Below are 23,287 nucleotides of genomic sequence, written 5' to 3'. Positions count from 1 at the left end.
TCCTGAAGTATGTATACATTTTTGGTGGACTCTGTAGTCACACACACTTGGTCTTGTGGCTTTGAGCAAAATAATACCTCTAAGACTCAGTTTTCCCATCTTTTAAATGGAACACTGTACTAACTTGTGTTGAAGACCAGCTAAGATCGGGCATAGTAAGTGGTTTACTTTGTGGAGATTTGAAAAACGGCAAACCAAGCATCCTAGCTGAAAAACAGGAATTAGTGGTCACGATTAGGGGCTTTTTTTTTTTTTTTTTTTTGAGACAAGATTTTGCTATGCAGTCCAGACTAGCCTTGAACTCATTTAGTAGCTCAGGCCGAACTCTCGAACTCTTGGTGATCTTCCTGCCTCAGCCTCCCAAGTGCTGAGATTACAGGCGAGTGCCATCACGTCTTGCATGGACCATATTTAGTATATGTGCTGCCAAAGCGAGCACTGCATGGGGCATATTTTAAAAGCAGAAGTTATTTAGGATGTTTCCAAAGGCAAAAGAAGAGTTGTGAGTATGCATTCCATAAAATATTAGGAAGTCTGAAGTCCATTCTTCCATATTATACACTTTTAAAACGATGTGCTATGAGTATTTTGGGAAGACTGGAATTACACGGTTGGGTACTGACTCATGTATATGTGTATGTGTATGTGTATGTATATGTAATTTTTTTTTAGTTTTTTCAAATAGTGCACCTTTAAAAAGTAGGTGGAAAGTGAGAGGAAGGACTTCCAACAAGGGGGGGCGGGCACTCTTCCCGCCTCCACGTACTGCGCAAGCGCTGTCGCAAAACGCTTAGTTCCGCTGCTTAGCGCCCTTGGCGGTTGGTGCCTCAGTCTTGAGGGAGTGGACTCCTTGGGCTAGACACGCTGAGCCTCAGCTCTGAGAGCCCAGCACCACTACTTCACAATGTCTGAGGAAGAAGATTCGGGTAAGGGTCCCCCTTAGCCTTTAATATTTTCTTCAGCGTCACGCAGGCTTCTCATGGTGCGTATGCGGACGGTATCAGGACCGGACCGCCGGGCTGGCTGGTTGTAGGCCGCGCCGTGGTGGCCAAGCCATAGCGTGGTCAGGGCCTGGGCCTGGGCCAGTGGCCGTTACTGGCCAGCAGGGCAGTATTGGGGTTGGGCTTGACGGGAGCTTGTAAACTACGGTATTAGGGAGGCCAGTATGTCCTGGGTGCCGGAGCTTCTTAAGGTCCTCAAGGTGTCCTCAAGGCGCCAGGTGACACTGGGTTTATGACATTCCCGGGGTCTGAGGTGACCCTAGGGCTCATGGTGTCCCCACGGCTGAGGTAATTCGGGGGCCCCGGGGATTCCTGTTCATGGCGGCCATGCTGTTCCACATGACCCGAGGAACCGAGGGGAGCCGAGGGGAGCCGAGGGCAGGGGAAGCCCGGCGAGGGGAGGCGGGGCACGTCGCCCCGGCCCCCCTTCCCGCCCCCGCGACGCCACGGCACGTGGTGCCTCCCGGGCCTCGTGGCCGACGCGCCCTTCCAGGTGAGGCCTCGGCGTCCTGGGCCTGGCGTCCTCCGTGGTCCGCAGCTGAGGTACTCCGGGGGTCGCGGTGGCTCGCGCACGTGGCGGCCGCGCTATTTGAGGTGGCTGTCGGAGCTCGTGGTGTCGCCATGGCTGAAACGAGGCCGGGACACGCTGCCTCGCGGGGACTTTGCCGAGGGCGCCCTGCGGCCACGGGGCTGGGCGGCGCCGTTCGGCTGGTGGCCGCTGCGGCTGGAGGCGGCCCTGGGGGTCGCGGCTTGCACTCTGCGGCCTGCCGGGGTGCCAGAGCTGGGCGCGGGGGGCTGGAGGCGGTGGCCCCAGGATGAAGGCTGTTCCGGGCCTTCTGGGGTCCCCGAGGCTCGCTCGACTGAGTGCTAGGGCTTTAGGGCTTCTGGGGCTCATTGTTTCCAGTGCTCCTGAAAGTTTAGGAAGTCGCTTGTCAGAGAGGCTGAGCGGCTGCTAGCGGTTTTGGGGTGTCCTCGTCGTCGGTGGTGTGGCGGCTCTGGCGCCAGGATGTTTGTTTATTTATTTTTATTTGTTTGTTCATTCATTCACGCTTCATGTAGCTTGTGGTGCAGCTGTGTTCAAACCGGAGAGCAGCTTGAGTTAGTAGAGGCGCTTTGGGCACGAGGCATTTTGAGCTTTGGGAGGAGCCGGGTCTCATTTTGGCGGCGCCCAGACGGTTACTTCTCCGGGCTGCGAGAGCCCTGGGCCCCGAGGCCGGACCACCTGTTAAGGACTTGGCGCGGACCTTCCGGGCAGAGTTGATCATTTTCCATGTTTTCCCTTCCGTGGCAGAGGCGGGGGAAGGGGGCGAGAAATGAGGAAGGAGTTTTGAGTTGAAAGATTTCACGAATTTGCGAGTTGATTCCAATAGTGTCCTTTGAGATTAAGGTCCCCCCCCCCCTTCAGTTCTAGGGAATTGAACTCAGGGTCTTGGAACAGAGCTACATCCCCACCCCGCCTGTATCCGTTTTTAAATTTTCATTTTGAAAATGAGTGCCTTCCACAGTTCTGGGATTACTGGCATTGGCTCCATGCCCGACTGAGATGTAGATTTTGCAGTTTTCCTGTTAGTCGCGCTGGTCAGCAGCTTCGCAGTATTACTGTGAATGCGTTATGAGGAGGAAAGTAAAGCTGTAGGGGAGAAAGTAAAGTTATAGTTTCTGTAGAGGTGTCCTCGAGTATTGGCAGATGTCAGATTCAAAAACTGCAAAAAAAAAAAGTAGGGATCCTGTAAAGTGAGGGAAACTTTAGTGTGTGCTCCAGGAAACCTCCAGGTCATTTGATAGAAAAGGCTCTCAAATTGGAGCTGTTTCTGGGCAGTGGCCTCTTTACCCCTCGTTTGATGGACTTTATTAGGCTGTAAAGTTGGATATGGACACCGTGGAAGGAATACTTATGAGAGTTTGTCTTCTGATTTAGAAAGTGATTGGTTATATTAAAACATGGTTTTGTTTCTTTAAAAACTTGGGTGTTTGTTTGTGTTGGGTGTATGTGTTGAAGGGTGTAGCTTAGTGGTAGAGTGCTTGTCTGGCATGTGAAAGGCTCCAAGATTCCTAGAAAAAACATTTTTTGGGGAGAGGCATGAATGTTTGGGCAACCCAATAACAATATCCTGGCACAGTCAGCCAACCAGTTAAACGCTTGAAGTGGAAAAGCTTCTAAATATTATGCTTTAAATTTTGTTTATAAAAGTTATGTGAATACTTAAAAGAACTAATTAGATGTTTACTCATTTACTGAGAAACCTTAGTGACATGCTTAATAGCTTTACTAGCTCTAGCTTAAAAAATTTATTGATAAACAAAAGCTTGCCTTAATTTTTCAGTGGTGTTTTAAAATTTTCTAATGTAAAGTCTGAAGTTTGTCGTAGAGAACTGACAGAGAGGTCTAATGAAGCTAGTAGCTTTGCTACTCAAAGAGAGCCACCTAGCTAACAATTGATATATTTTGTTTGAGTCTCAAAATTAGCTTTTTAATGTATTTTTACTGTGCCCCTTTTAACATCAGTTCACAAGCATTTCTAATACCAAAATGTGTTCCTTGAAAACATGTTTCTCATTGATTACATCTTAGGAAAATACTTTAATTTACTTATATTTACTTAACTCCTTTGTTTATATTATAATGTAGTTTCTAATGTTATTTTTTCTATGAGGATGTTAACATTCAGAGTGACTGTTCAAACCTCACGTTTTATGAATTATAAAATAGAGGCAATGGGTTTATCTATTCTAAATATCATAACTTTGTATAACTACAAAACCTGAATTAGAACCTTCCTTATGTAGTTATGTGATCCCTACTTAGTACCCTTTTCATACCATCATGTGCACCTCACATTAGTTAATTTTCTGTTTTGGCCTCTTTGAAATAAATGTGGGAATCCAAATTATGATGCAGTGAAAGCAAAATCTGTTATTGAAAACTTTAAGTTTAAATATATTATTTTTCAGGCCAACTTAAGAAATAAAAAAACCCATTAAGATATCAGACACTTTGTATAATGTGCTGTTTTTCATGTTAATTAAAATGATTTACTGAATGGATATTTTACATTGAGTTTGTGTCTGTTTCACCTCTTACGAGATTCAGATTGAATTTAATTTCTTTCCTGACAACATTAAATTTTGTGCTTTATTTCTACATTATCAGTTATCATAAATATTAATTGGTAGAAAAGTTTAGAAATTCATGGTCACCACAAATATGACCATGTAATACCAGTGTCGGTATTTAAAAGTTAGAAGCAAATCACTGAACATAAACATGAGACATATGGTGATATTTCTTTAATTTAAATCAGTTCATTGCTGCAGTGAAGAAATTTTTGTTCTGTAAAACTGGAAGTCCTAGCAATTGCATACATTTTTTTTTTTGTACTGGAAATTGAACTCAGCATCTTGCACTTGCAAGGCAGGTGCTTGTGCTGCTGAGCTATATCCCCAACCCTTTCTGGTCTTTTTATTTTTTTATTATTATTATTTTGATCTTTTTCATTTTTATCGGTACCAGGGATTGAACTCACGACTACCTGCTTGCAAGGCAGGTGCTTATGCTGCTGAGCTAAATCCCCAGCCCCGTTTCTGGTCTTTTTAAACAGGCTAATACTATGGATTTAAGGCTGGCCTTGAACTCACTTTGTAGCCCAGGTTGGCCTTGAACATGTAGAGATCCTCCTGCTTCAGCATCTCAAGTGCTGGGAGTACATTCATGTGCTGCCATGCCTCACTGCAATTGCATACTAAATAATTGATTTGCTAGCTAATTTGTAATATTCATGGATATAAAATACTTAATACAGTTCATTTAGCTAAGATAAGCTTTTACAACAATCCATAATTTTATGAGGCAACTTCCTCTGAAAACTATTTACTATGATGCTATCTAAACTTTCTCTCTGATTATTATTAGATTACATCATTGTAACTATTGAAGATGACTATAATGATAACACTGATGATGAGGATGCTGTGACAGAAGAGGATTCTGCAAATTCTGACAATTCTGGTGATGCATCTATGATACAACACTGTTTTGAAATCCATGATGAAAACTGTCAGCATCTATTCAGCATATCAGATGGTAATTTTGTTAAATTTCCTCCCGGGGGAAATCTTGCTATCTGGAAAGGATCTCTTGTTTTAGGATATCACTTAAATATTTCTATAAACTTTACATCAGTTGCTTATGAAAAGAGCTAAGCTTTGTGCTACTATTATAATGTTAATTTGTGTTTGCATTTTCCCTTTACTTTAGCTATGGCGTGTCCCACTTTGACCTTTTTACTTTATAGGGAATAGATACGAAGTGTTGGGGAAAACATATTCTCTCTTTCTGAAAAATTGTTTATATCTGGTAATTATAACTATTTGGTGGCAAAATAAAATAGAAATAATTGAACTTACAGAAAAATCAGCTTGGGTCAAGAGTTCATAGAGTAGATAACGTGAATTTGTATGAAAAAAATTTCAAATCAACAAAAGTCTGGAACGAATAAGTGACTGTTATGTGCAGGATATAAGGTTAACATACAAAAAATCAACCACTTTACTATATATAAGCAATAAGAAATTGGAATTGAAAATTAAAAACACAATACTATTTACACTATCACATAGAAGTGCTCCCAGAGAGTGAAGTCTTGCAACCTGAGCTAATAGCTGCCTGTTCTTCCAGTTGTTCCTTCTGAAACATGATGATGAAAGAAATGTCAGACTATTCATGTCCAGGTTTATATAAGGAGCCAAGAGGCAAATATTCCTTCTGCAGCCATTTGCCAGTTTGTTCTTTGCTCTTTACTTAAAGGACTGGGTTTCTTACTCTGCAAAATATAACTTATGTTGAAGGTTGACAAAGATTATTTTTTAAAAAAGGGCCATACTGTGTATTTCAGGCCTTTCAGGCCATCAGTGTTCCATGTTTAACTCTGCCATTATAGTGATGAAAGCCATAAAAGTGGCTACACATTAAGTAAAACATTGTGGAGAGAGAAATTTGAATTTCCTATAATTTTCCCATTTTATGAAATAATTCTTTTTTCAAGTATTTAAAAACTGAAAACATTTTAGCTTGTGGGTTATGTAAAACAAAGCAAAATACCACACAAGCAGAAAGGTGATCTGGTGCACAACATGTGTTTTGCTGATCTCTGATATGGTCTCAAAAATTCACTACTTATCTGTTCTGATTTTAAAACACCTTACTGACTCTAACAGTCTACTGTAGTGGCAAAGAACTAAATTCATTTATCCGTTGCTTCTACTACTCGGAATTTATCCCGTAAACCACTTGCACAAGTATAAGACTGTTCAGCAGCATTCTTTGTTTACATTTCTGGTAAAGGACCACCGAACTGCATGTATCCTGATTACTTTTTATTTTTTATTTTGAGACAGGGTCTCACTAAATTGTCTAGGCTGGCCTTAAAATTGCAGTTCTCCTGCTTCAGCTTCCTGAGAAGCTGAGATAGCAGGCATGTACCGCTGTGTCAGCTTACTGTGGTTTTGATTTATATTCTCCTAATGACAAATGATATTGAGCATCTTTTCATGTGCTTATTGGCCATTTGGATTTTTTTGAGAAATGATTATGAAGTTCTTTGCTTATTTTTTAAGTTAGATTGTTTTTTTTAATTTAAGTTATTTATATTTTTGATATTAATTCTTTATAAGATACATAATTTACAAATATTTTTTGCCATTTTGTAGATGGTCTCTTTTTGTTGGGAGAGGGAGTTGTTACTAAGGTTTGAACTCAGGTCCTTATGGATGCTAGGTAAGTCTTCTTCCCTTGAATTACATCCCAAGCCATTTTTTTGCAATTAAAAAAAATTGAGACAGGGTTTCCCTAAGGTTCTAAGTTGTTGAAGCTGGGCTTCAGATCCTCTTGCCTCAACTATCAGAGTGCTGATAATACAGGCATGTGCCACAATATACTCTCATTTTGCATTCTGACATTTCAACTTAAAGGAGGAGAGGTTTATTTTGTCTCACAGTTTTAGAAGTTTCAGCCCATGCTTGGCTGGGTCCAAGGCAGAAAGGGCATGGCAGAAGGGACCAGGTAGAGGAAAGCTGTTCATATCATCATGGCCAGATAGCAGAGTGACAGGGGAGGTAGGTGCCAGAGAGGGAGACATTCCTGTCCAGGTCCTTTCCCCAGTAAACTGCCTCTAACCAGATACCAATCAGCTTTTGAATGGACCAGTGCATTAACCCATTGATGAATATGGGCCCTCATGAAACATTTACCTTCCATAAGCCCTGCCCCTGAACATGAGAGGCTTTGAGGGCACATTTTAGATCTAAACCACAGCATTGTCTAAGTGAAAAGTCCTTTAGATCTTTACAAAACAGTTAGTACTAGTTCTGGCGGTGTATTCTGGGAGGCTGAGGCATGAGGATCACAAGTTTGAGCCTAGCCTGAGAAATTTAGTAATTTGAGAAACCTCATCTAAAAATAAAAAGGACCGGAGTTACAGCTCAGTGCAGAAGCCTTAGGTTCAATTTCTAACACCTGGAAATGAGACGGGTGAAGCAGTTAGCAGTTGTATTCTTTTGCTCAGTCGTTTGCTGTATTTACTAAGTAGGATAACTCAGCCGTTTGGAGCTGCATTGTACTTAATTTTCATTCCTGTCATGGAAAGTATAGCCCTTCTGTTTTAAAAGACGTATTCTAAATTACTTATGGAAGAATTCTTGATTTGCCAGGCATGGTGACACACACCTGTAATCCCAGCACTTTGAAGGGCTGAGACAGGAGGACTGCACATTTAAGCGGAGAATGGGCAATTTAGTACCAAGGGAGATCACGTCTCAAAAGAAATAAAATAAAAAAGCCTGGGATTGTAGCTCAGTGCAAAAGCTCTGGTTTCAGTCACCTAGTACTGTCAAAAACAAATCTTCTTTTGTCATTTTCTAAAAGTCAAGCAGGGCTCCAGTTGGAGGTGGCATTTTTCAGAGCATATCCATATAAGGTTATTTAGGTAGCAAGTGTGTGAAGTAAATTTTCTGTGTTGCTTTATAGGATTTCAAGACACAGAAGTTCAGCATGACCAATTAGTTTCACAAATGAGCTCTCCAACAAACTTAAAAAGATACATGCCTCAGTCAACAGAACAGTATTGTTCATCAAACAAAAGAGGACGAACATCTCCAGGACAGGATAATACTTCTCTTCCAATACAGCATAATATGGTTTGTATAGTAAAGGAAAAATATTTATTTTTTGTTCTTCTCATTCAGCTATAATTCTTTTGCTAAATTTAGCCAGGCATAATGGTGCATGAGGCAGGAGGATTGTCGCGTGTTGGAGGCCAACCTAGGCGTCATAGATTAAGATCAGTCTGGACTACAGGGCAAGGCCCTAAGTTTAATTTCATACATTGAAATGCACATAAATATACGTGCAGTTCAATAAGTTTTAGTAAATAATGTGTACAATGCCCCTGTCAAGATAATGAACTTTTCCCTTAGTTCAGAAATCTCTCTCATTCCTGTTCCCAATAAATCTTGGCCTTCTTAAGCTTTGGCAAAAAATCATATTGTTGATTTCCCAATCCTAGGTTAGTTTGGCCTGTTCTACCACTTCATATAGTAGAATGGTAAAAATAAAATTCTGTTGTAGAAATAGAACATGTGTAAATAAAATTGTGTCTTTTTGGTTATAGCCTCTTTGTCTCAGAACAATATTCTAGAGATTCATTTGTAGTATCAATATTTTATTCCTGTTTATTGCTTATTGGTACTCTGTTGTTATGATAAAAATGGCTATGAACATAGAGATCTTTTGGTGAACATATGTTTACATTTAATTTTAATAAACACCCAGGAATATAAATATTGGACCATGAGATAGGTTAAAGATAAACTTTTTTGATTTAAAAAAATCCTTTTAAATTTTATTGTTGTATGTATGTACAAAACTTATGTTAATTTTGAGGAATCAGTACATATACACGTACTGCATGTATATGTATATATATTGCATCTTGATGATATTTGATTACTTAGCTTGTGCCCTCTCTTTACCTCCTTCCAAAGATCCCCTTCCCATCTCCACAAAGTATATTTCCTTTTTACTGTCTCTTTTATTTTACTCTTTATTTGTATTTTGGGTTTTTCATATAAAAGAAACCTTGCAACATTTTTCCTTTTTTAGGGGGCGGTATTGATGTTTGAATCTAGGGCCTTTGCACTGAGCTACATCTCCAGTGTTTATTTTTATTTTGAGACAGGTCTCAATAAACCACTGAATTAACTAGGTTAGGCTTCAATTTACAGTCCTCTGCCTCAGCTTCCCAGTGTGCTGGGTTTAAATGTGTGAGTCACCATGTCTGGTTGAAAGTTACCCTTCTGTGTTTGACTTCAAGTTATAAAGGTACAATAGTAAAAACAGCATGGTACTGGCATAAAAATAGACATATGCACAGTAGAATAGAGTTGAAAATACAAAAACAATCTCAGGCACCTTCAACCATCTGATTTTTGCCAAAGGGGCCAAAAACATATGCTGGTGAAAAGATAGCCTCTAATAAGTAGTGTTGGAAAAGCTGGTTATCCACAAGTGGAAGAATGAATCTAGACCCATATCTTTTACCCTATACTAAAATCACATCAAAATGGTTCAAAGGCGTGATATAAAAACAGAAACATTGAATCTGTTGGAAGAAAAATTAGTAAAACTCTTGCAGACATTGGCACAGGTAAGGACTTCCTGAACAGAACCCACTTGCATAAGAAATAATACTAAGAATCAACAAATAGGATTGTATCAGGTTAGAGTTTATCTTTTTAATAAACTTTAGAATTTTCTGAAATGCTTGTACTGTTTTACAGTTCCATTATATTATGTTGGTTTGTTCATCTTTGAAGTTGGATGAAATATATATATATATATATATATATATATATATATATAGATAGATAGATAGATAGTGAGGCTTAAAAGAAGATTCACTTATTTACTCAAAGATGTGGATATTATTGTCACCAAAGTAATACTGTATAGATAATTTTTGACTTGTCCCAATCTTTAATCTTTGAAGATAGTGTTAATTATCTATCAAGTATCATGGTATCTAGAAATTATTTTGGAAATATTTTGGAAAGAATGAAGCACTATACAAGGGTAAGATGGTAGTATTGTGTTTATAATTATTAATCTACATTGCAAGCTCATATAATTTTGGCTATGTGATAGGTGTAATGCAGTGCTAATTTAGGTAATTTTTAATCATGGACATATAAGTACTTAGTATATTTGTGTTAAAATTGTCCTTATAATCAACAGTTTATTCTTAGAATACAGTTATTATTATTAAGTATGGGTTACTTGCTGTTTACTTATTTATACCCTGTTATTCCATAAAAACATGTAAAGATATTTAGACATTAATTTATCAAGAAAAATAAGGCTGAAATAGTTCCTTTTTTGTCCACAGAGTGTCACTGTTGGATTACTTAAAAATCAGAAGCCATGTAACATCTAGTTCTTTGTTCATGGTTAGGAATATTTGTTTTTAAAGCAGTAACAGTGCTAGATTAAAGGGTGATTAGTCTTTATACCCTGAAATACAGAAAGGAACACCTTTTGATGTTACAATATTTGTAATAGGCAAAAGGTTTTTGATATAACATGTAGGCCTTTGGTGCTTCTTAAAAATGAAATAGAAATCTTAAACTTTTGTTTCATTTATTTCCTTTATATTTATTTTTGATTTGTTAATCTTTTTTAGTTAAGAACATGAACATGGTATCTGTTTGAGAAGGTGATAGTGTCATTCATAACCATTAATAACTGTGCTTTAGACTTTGAAGACTTACATAAATTGCTAAATATGTTTACACTGACCAAGAAAATGATTCAGATTTTTTTAGCCTTCGTATTCTCTGTACTTACTCTGAATTCATTCATACTCAAAGGAATATTTGTCTTCTGAATGTATATGCATCTTTTCATTAGACAGTGAGATCTTAAGTATTTTGTTTCCTTTTTTCCTTATTTAATAGCAATTTACAGTACATTTTCTATGGTGCTAGGGATTGAACTGAGGACCTTGTGCATACTGGGAAAGTGCTCTACTACTGAGCTATATCTCTATCCCAATTCACAGTGTTTTTGAATCCAATTTCAGTGGCTTTCTTTTTTTTATTTTTTAAAACCCATTTTATTTCAAGGAGAAAACAAAAAAGAGTGAGAAAAAAATGAAACAAAATTTCAAAACACATCAATCAGAAGAGGTCAATAATGGTGTATAAATTGCACATTGTCATACTCAAATCATTCACACAGAGCACAAAAATCTGCATTCAGTTGTCCAAAAAATAGCAGCACAAATCTTTCTTCTCATCAGTGTACAAAAAAATCAGTGCTATAAGTATCTTAACTTTTTTATATACATATACATGTATATGTTGTTTCTTTCAGCTTCTCACACTAATGAGCTAATATGATGTTTACATGTGTGTCTTATTTATTTCACTAATGAGTATGGTCTTAAATTGTGTCCATTTACCGGTAAAAGTCTCAGTTGATCCTTCTTTATGGCTGAGTAGTACTCCATTGTATAAAAAGACATCTTTCTTATCCATTCTTCAGTTGATGGCATTCATGTTGTTTTCAAAATGATCCGTCTCACGGGTCAATACATGGGGTGTACATGGAGGGGGAACAGGGATGAAATAGAAACGGGGGAGACAAAGAGAGATGGAAGCAAGTCGAGAGAATCCGATCAAGCCTCGTTTATTCAGGAAGTGATCAAATCTTTTATAAGCCAAGGGCAGGTTGGTGGGACAGGAAGACGCTATGGGGTGGTTTCTGATAGGTCATTGTCATGTCCAGGTATGTGACGTAAGCAGGAGAGGATTATGGTTAATGTAGGCAGGTGCATCATATGCCCATAGGAGAGAGGTGGGGAGGCAGCAATGGGGCTGTCGCGCCGCTCCCTACATCTCCTCGCTTTCTATATTATTTAATCAGGAGTATGGCAGGCCCTGTGAGGACAGCGCCTGTCTTAGGGCAAGGAACCTCATTACATGAACCCAACCCGGCCTTACCCATCATGGATATGTAGGACAGCAGTTGGTCCTGTGCCTGTCTTAGGTGGCCAATGGAATAACATGTTTGTCCTAGTTGCCCGTCTCTGGCTGCCTGTACATTGCCCCAGGGCAGTTGCCACATCATCTTATGGGCCACTCGTGGGAATTCCTTCCTGGTAGGTTTGTTGATCTGCCATCTCCAGCTGGTGATAGTGTACCTGGATGGGCTTTGCCATAAACACATCTATCCGGTTATTAATGAGCATCAGAATCCTCTGAAAAATACAAGGACCCACCTACAGAGAGGAGAAGCAATAGGGCAGGTAGGGGACCTTAGAGGGGCACTAGGTAAGGGAAAAGTCCCCCCCTCATCATGGAGAAGGGGTTAGCAGCCATTTGTTGTCGTCACTGTTGAAGTCGTTCTTCTGTTTTTTGGAGCTTGCCTTGTACAACACTGGACTGACTGACATAGAAGCAACATTTTTCCGCAGTCTATTTGGCTGGTTTGTGTTCCTTGAGACCGAAAAGAGCCTCCTCCACAGTCACAGGGGGTTCTGTGCATGGCTGTCAGCAGTTGTAGTCTGTTTGGCGGGGGTCTAAATCCACCATGGTGTGGTATGGTCCGAGGAGAAGGCTGAGTAGGCAGCATAAGGCTCCGAGGAGTTGTGTCATCGTGACTCAGGCGGCACACCGGGTGGTCATCCACGCAGGCCTTGGTCCTTGATTTAATGTGCTTTCACTTTTAGCCTCGGTCCTTGATTCAGTTTGCTTTCACTTCTAGCTGCGGTCCTTGATTCAATTTGCTTCCACTTTTAGCCGGCATTCTCGAATGGCTCCAACGTTGACTCCCTCGTGCCAGGAGCCCCCACGCTGGGCGCCACTTGATCGGCCCGTGAATCAATCTGTGGGGTGTACCTGGAGGGGGAACAGGGATGAAATAGAAATGGGGGGGGGCGGGAGACAAAGAGATGGAAACAAGTCAAGAGAATCCGATCAAGCTTCCAATTTCAGTGGCTTTCTAATTTTCAAATAATTTGAGATTTTGGGGAATAATTAGAAAAAAATATTACAGAGTTCTCATGTAAATACCTCACATAAGTTCCATTAATGTTAGTTTAACTGTATAACTCAAAATTATTATATAGTAACCTAAACTGGGAAGTTAACATTGGTACAATACTACTTAGCAAACTATAGTCCTTGTTTGAATATTGCCATTGCAATATATCACAGCTCATTCTTCCCCTGTCTTTCATGACCCTGGTACTTTTGATGAGTACTAGCTCATTATTTTATTAAAATATCTCTTGACTTTGGTGTATACAGTACTTTTTCTCAGATAGATTGAGATTATACATTTTTGGCAAGAATTCCACACCAATGCTGTTATTTTCTCATTGAATCACACAAGGTGGTGCATGGTGTTCATTATCTTTTTTATTGGTAATGTTAACATTGATCACTTGATTAATACTTACTGTGTCTCCCAAATTTTTCCATTGTAGAATTACTGTTTTACCCTGTTTGAGTAATAGATATCTTGGGTGGAAGGGTAATTTGAGATTCTATTAATATCCTATTTCTCTTCAGTTCAATGAATTGAGTTAGCATCTGTTCATGGATTTATTTTTGTTGTTGTTACCGGGGATTGAACTCATGACTATGTGCTTGCCCATGGATTTTAACTGCAGCAGTTGTTATTACATTTGCCTGATGGTGACTCTATTTCCATCATTCATTTTACATTTATTAACTATAATTTATCTGTACCAAAGAGCTGTCATGTTTTTATTGCTTATTCAATCATATGTATTAATATGGACTTGTGAATATGTATTGTATTATATGAATTATAATCCAGAATTTCCATTATTTGTTTTGTTGTTTTGATTTTCCAGCTTTAGCCATTGGGTATTCCTTCCAGTTTGTTGCTGTGGTCTTTTGCTCTGTTCACACCCTTTTTGAACATTGTCTTATTTTCTAACATCAAAACATATTCTAGATTTATTTGAACTTTCCCTGCCCCAGCCCTGGAATTTCACTGTGTTTTTGAAAGAATCCTGGTTTCTTTTTTAAATGTGAGAATGTTATTTAAAAACCAAGATGTGGACATTTGGTATATCGATTGCTGTGTCATTGATTGTTGGCTTTCTCAGAGGACAGGAATAAATCTATATCTTAATCTACTCAAACACATAAATAGGTATTTTTATATTTGGTTTTATTTATATGAAAAACTGTCCATACCAATATTCAATATCTTTCCTTAAATTTAGGTTCTTATATAATAACTACTTTTTGAAATCCTTTTTTAGTCAGTGCTTTTTTTTCTTATGTTCTTCTTATTTTATTCTTATATATAGGTTTTGGTTTTACATTATTTCTATATTATTAGGCATCTGAAATTTCTTGGCATATAAGTGAATTATAAAAACAATTAAAATATATAATGAAGGTTTTTTTTTCTTGTGCTTAAATAGGTTCCTAGTGATGTTAAGTATTGACCATTTGTTTTTATAATATTCATAGGAGAGATGTGTGTTTGAAAACTTCTATCAGGAATATCACCAGAACCAACTGAGAGCATTTCAACAGTGTTTCCAGGTACCAAAATTCTTTCTGTCAAATGTAATTTTCTGAAATAATTGAATGAAAAGTTTATTACTTTTAATGTCATTTTACTAGTAATAGAAAATTTGCGTTGAATTCTGTATGATTATAATTCCAGTGTAATACACATTTAAAAAATTCTACTTGGAATAGTATACTCTAGTGAATATTTGGAAATAAAAATATGGCTTTTGTAACTTGAAAAAAAGCTCATAATCCAGTTTGTTTGACATTTGATTTTCCCAACGTAATCTTTTATGAAAATTGGCTGGCTTAGATGAACTTTAGCATGTGCCTAAATACAGATCAAGGCATCTCAACTGAAACAAAGTTGTAGCCTATCAATGTTTTGTAAAGGGTACATTTAATGTAGTTTTGAGGGAAGTTTTTATAAAAAATAAGTATGTTGGAAGAAATTGATAGAAGTATATAATTATACTTTTATGGGTTTTGTGATCTACATACCCCAGAGGTAATGCAAGTTTGTAAAAATGTGTTTCTTAACCTCTAAATTTTCTTGAGTAGAATGAGCTGGCATTATTTGAAGAGTAGAAGTCTGCATGCATCTTTCTCGTTCTTCCCAGTGAGAACAGAAGTGGGATCTTTACTGGGACCACTCATGCCTTGAGGGGAAGATGTGCAGAGGTGGCTGAAGCAGCAGGGAGTTTTTCCTCACCAGCTGAACATCTGTCTTCCTATTTTCTCTCTGTGGTTGGGAACACACTGTTCTTTTCTGCCCTGTCTGACCTTCCATGCATTTTCGCCTGGTGAATGCCTTCTCTCCTTTCCCTCTCAACCCAGACGTTATCATCACTGAGAAGCCTCCCTAACTACCACATTGGTTTCAGTCCTGCACTTCTGGGTGTGCTTAGCCTTTGGTGCTTATCTGTGTCATGGCGCTGTTGACGATAACAGCAATAATACTAATAGAGCTCTGAGACTGTTGGGCCAGTCGTGTCGGTGTTGTTACTGTTAGTATTTTTTTTTAACTTTTTATTGGTACCGGGGATCGAACTCACAACCGCCTGCTTCACGACCACCTGCTTGCAAGGCAGGTGCTTATGCCACTGAGCTAAATCCCCAGCCCTATTACTGTTAGTATTAACATGAGGCTATAGTAAGGTTCTGTCACCAGGAGGATCCCAGGAGATACTTTCATCCCAGGTCTGTGCATGAGGAAATCGAAGCACAGGGAAGTCATGTGACTTGACCAAGGTCACACGGCTAGTAAGTGGCAGAACTCTGCACTGTTTGTCTCAGCACTGCAGGCCCACAGTTCTCCCACTGGAGTACATTTTGGGAGCACCTGGAGGTTTGCTGACATCCCAGCCCACTCAGGTCTCCATTCAGTAGGCTTAGGTGGAGCTGCATTGCTGCTGTCTGGCAGGCTCGCAGGTGATGGTTCTGATCAATGGCCCACAATTTGAGAGCCACTGTTCCAGACTTTTAGATACTTGTTCTGTTGAAACCATCTGCTCTCTCTACCAGTAAAGATGGCCATTCCTCCAGGACAGGGGTGCAGTTTTTTATTTTGTTTTTTAAAGTTTATGTTCCCAGCAAAGTAGATCTGACTGGTAGTAGCCCCTCAATAAGTGCTCATTTGAATGAATGGATGAATGAGGAAGTCTTTCTGACCTTTTATTTTCCTTTTGCTTGAAATTACTGTGTATTTCAAGAATCCTCACATTTTTATTAGATTTTTACTTGATTGACAAGTGGGAGTTGTGCACTCATTGGTTTGTAAGTTTGTTGACTGCATGATCACAAAGTACGTTGAAGCCAAAAGTGACATCTGTTATATTTGATTCCATGTTCTTTTCAGAGCAGAAAATTCACTGTTTAAGGCATTGCATGGAAGTTCACTCTTTGACCTTAAGCAGATCTGAGTGTTTCTTTCCTGAAATAGTACCTTCCTTTGTGTGAAATGACCACATCATAAATGGGATGGTGTAGAAGGCCTCTGATGCATTTGCTTTCTCCTTCCAATGTCCCTGTGAGTTTGAGTAGGATAGTGGCAGGTCTGGGCTCCTTGTCTCAGTGAAATGGACTCAGTGTCGCCCACACCTAGGCCTCAGATAGGAAAGAAGTTTTTTCTGGAGCTTTGAGAACTTTCCTTGTGTCTTGCAGTTAAAATTTAGCTCAGTAGGATTCTCACATGTTACTTTTCTTTCGAAGTAATAACTGCTAATTCTTTTATTATAATAGGGTTTAAAAGAACTTTTTCAGAAAATGAATACGCAGATTTCCCAGCTGAATGAAATCTTTTCAGCAATGGAAGAGTTTTGGGAGATACCACTGATGACACAACATGTAAGTTTTATAAAACAGTTTTCCACCTTTGATGAATCTCCTGCTCTTAAAGATGCCAGACAAGGGGCTGGGGGTTTAGCTCAGCGGCATAAGCGCCTGCCTTGCAAGCAGGCAGTCGTGAGTTCGATCCCTGGTACCGATAAAAACGAAAAAGACAAAAAAAAAAAAAAAAAAAAAAAAGATGCCAGACAGCTGGAAGTGATGTGGAAGTAAGAATTCTGTGATATTAGCAAGGGTGATTATGCTTATGATAGAAGTAGATAGAGAACTGAAACTGGTGAAAGAATGTGGAAGTTTAAGTTAGATATATAATGACGCTGAGTATTATGTCAGTTATCATGTATAAAATGTAATTAAAATGTAATATTAAAGGGTAATAAAGATATTATAATTTAAATACAGCATTTACCCTTAATAGTGAGGTTACATAACAAAGAAGAAAATAGTTGTGAATTTTAATAGGTTTTTAATCTTCATCTTTACATAAGGTTGACTTAACTAGGTTGGTGTCATTTTAGAGGTCATTTGGAGTCACACAGAATGTTTTCATTGTGTATAGTGTGACAAATTAATGTCTAGGAACTGAAGAAAAGAGCTTAATTTACTTTGTTCTCTTACTTTAAACAGGGAAATGGCAGCCCATCATTGCCAGTGGCAAGGCCGACAACCCATGCCCAGGCCAGTGCTCCAGGAACATCACTTCAGTCAGCAGCAAGCGCTCAATTACAGGAGGTTCGACACAAACGGAGTCAAGCACTTCCTAGAACTGCCTCTGTATATTCATTTCAGCCATGTTTTATGCAGGAGGAGGGTTCATGTCCTGGTCTCTTTGTAGTAACTTGCCCTTTCAGTGGAAGTACTGAAAGTTCTAACAGTGTTTCTTCATTTTCCCAGCCATTTGTTGCAGTTCCTCTAGTAGTTCCTCCATCAGGAAGCCCTAGTGTGGCCAATAATCCTGATCAGATGACTTATTCTGACATTCTGAGATACAAGGGCATGAGCCCAGATTCTACCTTGCCATCTGCCTGCATCCTTCTCCATTTTGGTGAGTTTTCAGTAATATATATATATTATAAATGTCATCATTTAGTCTAGATTTTTAAAATCCTTCAAACTAGTGTCATTTTTAATTAAAAGTTTTTTATTGAGATTATTGTAGCTCCACTTGTAGTTGTAACACATAATGCAGATACCTCTTTTGCCCAATTTTCCTCAGTGGTAGCATCTTTTAAAACTAACTATATTCCCTTTTTCTTTGTGAATTTAGTTCTGTGTAACTTTATCACTTGAGAAGATTTGTATGTTCATCATGATAGTCAAGGCACAGAATATTTTGTCACTACAAGATTCATTTTTATCACACAAGCCTGTATTGATCTTTTACAGCCAAACCTATTCCCCTCTGGTTCCCCTCCACTTCCATTATCATATTATATCTCTAACATTTGGCAACCACCAGTCTCTTTTCGTATCTGTAATTTTGTCAACTCAGTATTTCAGCATAACTGGACGCATATTCAGTAGTATATAATCTTTTGATATTGGCTTTTTTCACTCAACATAACTCCCTGGAGATTCAACCAAGTCACAAATACCAGCAGTTCTTTTTTATTGCTAAGTTCTGTAGACTGTGTTATAGTTGTAGCATTGTTTAACCATGCATCTGTTGAAGGAACTCTTTTCCTAGTTTTTGTCTATTAGGAGTAAGGCTGTTATCGAAATTTATCTGCAAGTTTTTGAGTAAATTTAAGAGTTTTTATTTCTCTGGAATAAATTCTCTAGAGTGCAATTTTTGGTTGTATGTTAATTACATATTTAGTTATCTTAATTTTTGTGGTACTGTGCATTGGACCAAAGGCTTTGCACGTATTAGACAAACACTCTACCACTGAACCAGTTCTAGGGTTTTTTTTTTTTTTTGTCTTTTTGAGACAGGGTCTTGTTATGCAGTTCAGGCTGGCCTTGAGCTCACTTTGTAGCCCAGGCTGATTTCGAACTCTCAACGATCCTCCTGCCTCAGCCTCCCGAGTGCTGGGATTACAGGCGTGAGCCACCACACCTGGCCCAGTCCTAGTTTTAAAAATATCTTTATTGCAATGTAATTGATATCTTAGTCTATTTGTGTTGCTATACCAAAATACCGCAGACTGAGAAATTTATAAAGAACAGAAATTTATTTTCTCACAGTTCTGTTGGATAGAAAGTTCATGGCTAAATTGCCACAGGTTTGATTGTCTAGTGATGGCTGTATCCTGCAGAGGAGAGGGAAGCTGTGTCCTCACATGGCAGCAAGTAGAAAGGCACATGTGCTGATCATTGCATTAAGGCTCTTTTATAAGGGTAATCCATTCATGAGTGAAGAAGCCTTGTGGTTTAATCACCTCTTAAAGTCTCCTTTGCTTAATTCTATCATATTGGCAACGTGGGATTTTGGAGAGAGTACATTCAAACCATAGTAATTGATATGCAAAATATATACACATTTAATGTACACAATTTGATGAGTTTGAGCATGTGCATGGCTTTATGAAAAACTTACATTTTTTAGCATGGGCAGACCATTTTACGTTCTTGCCAGCTATATATATATAATTGATATTGTTTATTTTTAAATGTATTTCTGCCCTTTCTATTGTTTCTTTTTCCTATTGCTCCAATAATCCTTTCATTATATTCTTTTTTTGGATGATTCTCTTTTATCATATCTTTATTTTCCTTTAGCCTTTCTTTAAAGATAATTCTATGAGGGATAAGTAATTTTAGTATCCTTTCATTTAAAAATGTATTTCTGCTGTATTACTCCAGGGTAATTTTGTTATGTATAAATTCATGGATGAGAATTCTTGAAAATGTTCTTTTTATAGGTATGCCAGGAACAGCAGAACCTACCTTGGAAAATAACCCTGAGACAAAGAATTATCCACCTGTAATAGGAAATGATGATGACCAGTGTCCTTCGTCTTCATCTGCCAACTCCTCATCTGATTCTAGTGAGTTTCAGATAATGCATATCACAAGCAGCACTACCAAATCTGGGTCTATCAACATCCTTAATGCAAGCTAGTGGTAGTTCACTTTTTTGTGGAACTAGAGATTGAACCCAGGGCTTTCACACTGAGCTACATCATGATCCCTTCATTCTTTATTTTTAATTTTGAGAAAAGGTATTGCTAAGTTGCTGAAATGTTTGGGGTGCTCAAACTTGTAATTCTCCTGCCTTAACTTCCCAAAGTTCAGGGATTACAGATGAATGCCACCATGTGTGGTTGACTTTTTTTTTCCTGTACTGGGAATTGAACTCAGTACCTTGTGCTTGCCAGTTAGGTGCTGTGCCACTGGGCTATATCCTCAGCCTGGTTCACTTTAAATTAAACTTTAAAAAAACTTTGAAATGATTTTAGGTTCACATGTATTTGTAAGAAACAATGATTTATTTTCTCACAATAATATTTTGCAAATGTATAGTAAAATAATATTATCAGGGTATTGACCTTGACACAATTCACAGATATTAATGAGATGTCCCCAGTTTTACTTGTAGTAATTTTGTACATTTATGTTTATTTCTATGCAAGATTTACCACACAAATAGGTTTAGTTGCCACCACTCTAGGCAAGATATAAAACAACTTGATTACAACTAGCTGCCTCATCTTACATTTTATAAATATACCTCTCTCATATCACCTTTACCTTCATCGCTGCCTTTTCCTAATGTCTGGAAAATATGCTCTCTATAATTTTGCTGCTTTTATTATATAAAGGAAATCTTGTGATATGTAGTGTTTTGTTAAAGTTATAGTTTTCCTGAACACTTAACTCTTACAGATGATTGTATGTATTGATAGAAAGTTTCTTTTTTGTGATGCAGTAGATTGAACCAAAAATCTTGAGCTACTGAGCTACATCACCAACCATTTATTCTTTTCTTTTTTTCTTCCTTCCTTCCTTCCTTCCTTCCTTCCTTCCTTCCTTCCTTCCTTCCTTCCTTCCGTCTGTACCGGGGTTTGAACTCACAACCTTGTGCTTTCCAAGGAAGGCATTTACGCCATTGAGCTAAATCCCTGGCCCCATGATTTTGAAAGAAGTTTTCACTAAGTTGTCCAGGTTACTCTTGAACTTCATATCCTCCTGCCTCAGCCTCCTGAGTAGCTGAGATTACAGGTGTACACTGTACCCAGGTAGTTTGTCCCTTTTTATTGCTGAGTAGTTTTACATGGTTTGGTTATACAATAGTTCTTTTTACCTAGTTGGCCATTGTAGGACATAGGTTATTATTTCCCCCAGCTTTTGGTATTAAGAATAAACCTCTGCAAACTTCATGTGCTAGCTATGTATAAATATAAATTTTCTTTTCTGTTGTGAATTTCAAAAGTGTAATTTCTGGGTCTTTGGTGAATAGCATGTTTAGTTTTATAAGAAACTGCTGAACAGTTTTCCAGAGAAGCTGTACCATTGTACATCCCAATAGCAATGATCCGTTTTCTCTATATTGATATTTCTGATCTTTCCATTATTCTTTTTTCCTGATGCTTCAAAATTCCTTGTTTTATAATAATCTTTCTGTTTGAAGATTTTCCTTCATCCTTTTATATGAGTAAGTATGCTAGGGATAGATTCTTTTAGTTTTCTTTTGTGTGGGAATGTTATTTTACTTGTTTTCCTTGAATGATAGTTTCACCTCATAAATAATTTATGGTTGAGCATCCTTTTCTTTCAGGCTCTGACAAAGCTGTGCTGTTACAAATGCCAGAAAAAGCAGAAGCCATCCTAAAAGACTATGATGGGACAATGTACTGCCCAGATTTACTAGGAAGTTTCACTGATCTGACACCTGAATTATCTTCTGCTACCACCTCTTCCGATGTTGGCAAGTTTGAAATAATACATAGTACAAGTAGCACTTTTTAATTTAGATTCAACATTTTTAATATTAGTTCTTGATGGCAGCTTTCTCACATTAAACTTTCATTTTGAGACGTTTCAGGATCACGTGCAGATATAAGAAATGATACAGAGATCATGTGTTTCCTTTACCTACTTTTCCCCAATAGTACTCTTTTACCAAACTATATTTTTCCATTGATGCAATCCACAGATCTTACTGAGATGTTTCCAATTTTACTTGTGTATGTGTGTGTATTTGGCACTGGGAAATTTTATCCATGAGTGGGCTAGTGTGTCCACCCCCACACTCAAGGGAGAGAGCATTTCTGTCAGTAGAAGGTACTATCTGTTTGTCCATAACTGCACTCACCTGTGGGGTCCTCCTCCCTGTCTGTATCACCCATCCCTAACACTTGAGTACCACTAACCTCATTTCCAGTTCTATAATTTTGTCCCTTCATTCAGATTTTTTTGTAAGTGCAATCATATCTGAAATTGGCTTTGTTTTTCACTCAGCTTAATTTTGTGGGAACTCATCCAGATTGTTGTGTTTTAATAGTTTATTATCTTTATTGTTGAAAGATATTCCATGGTTTGAATAAACTACATTTTGCTAAACTATTCTTTGGAAGAATATCTGGAATTTTTTTTCTAGTTTTTGGCTATTGAGAATAAAGCTAATGTGAATATTCATATGCATATTTTTGTGTAACTATAAATTTCCATTTCTTTCTATTGATGAAGCTTTCCATGGTTTAGGCCAACTTTTTTTTTTAAATAAACCACTCATTGAAGTATATCTGGTTTTTTTCTTTCCGATTTTTGGATGTTATAGGTAAAGCTTTGAACATTCATATTCTGGCTTTTGTGCAAGTCAGTTTCTACTCCTCAGTCATGAATGCCAAGAATACAACTGTTGGTTTTATGATAATAGCATGTTTAGTTTTACAAAAATCTGCCAAACAGTTTTCCAGAGAGTCTGTACCATTTTAAATTCTCATTAGCAATGTATGGGTGATTTCCAACACCTGTATTATTGATCTTTCCACTGTTCTTCCTTCTTGATGCTCCAAAATTTCTTCTTTTGTAAATATCCTTTCTGTTTGAAGCTTTTTCTTTAGACATTATTTTTTTTCTTGAGACAGGGTCTTGCTATGTAGTTCAGGCTGACCTTGAACTTAATATGTAGCGTAGGCTGCCCTGGAATTTGCAGTGATCCTCCTGACTCAGCCTCCCAAGTGCTGGATTTATAGGTGTGCACCACTGTATCTGTTTTTTTTAGTCAGGTCTTACTGTTAGTCGAGACCAGTCTTGAACTTGCTGAATAGCCCAGAGTAGCCTCAAATTCACAATTCAGCTTGTCTTGGTCTCTTAAATGCCACCATGTCTACCTGGTTTTTAAGGATACGTCTGGACAGTTGTGACACATACTTATAATCATAGCA

At 38.1% G+C, this 23,287-nt stretch overlaps 1 protein-coding gene across 1 annotated transcript; it reads left to right on the top strand.

The window, feature by feature from the left end:
• Positions 1-797: 797 nt before the first annotated feature.
• On the top strand, positions 798-21,866 carry LOC134474536 (BEN domain-containing protein 2-like). The gene is made up of 9 exons (XM_063242756.1): positions 798-926; positions 4,912-5,082; positions 8,023-8,192; positions 14,565-14,639; positions 16,851-16,955; positions 17,583-17,687; positions 17,850-18,000; positions 19,820-19,945; positions 21,676-21,866. The coding sequence occupies exons 1-9, from the start codon at positions 905-907 to the stop codon at positions 21,864-21,866; spliced, it is 1,116 nt and encodes a 371-aa protein (XP_063098826.1). The 5' UTR covers positions 798-904.
• The last annotated feature ends 1,421 nt before the right edge of the window (positions 21,867-23,287 follow it).

The sequence above is a fragment of the Cavia porcellus genome, unplaced genomic scaffold (assembly GCF_034190915.1).
Source record: "Cavia porcellus strain 051 isolate PalLab524CR breed Dunkin Hartley unplaced genomic scaffold, mCavPor4.1 scaffold_33, whole genome shotgun sequence".
Taxonomy (NCBI): domain Eukaryota; kingdom Metazoa; phylum Chordata; class Mammalia; order Rodentia; family Caviidae; genus Cavia; species Cavia porcellus.
The sequence above is the reverse complement of the archived record's forward strand: the minus strand, read 5'-3'. Positions and strand labels throughout refer to the sequence as shown.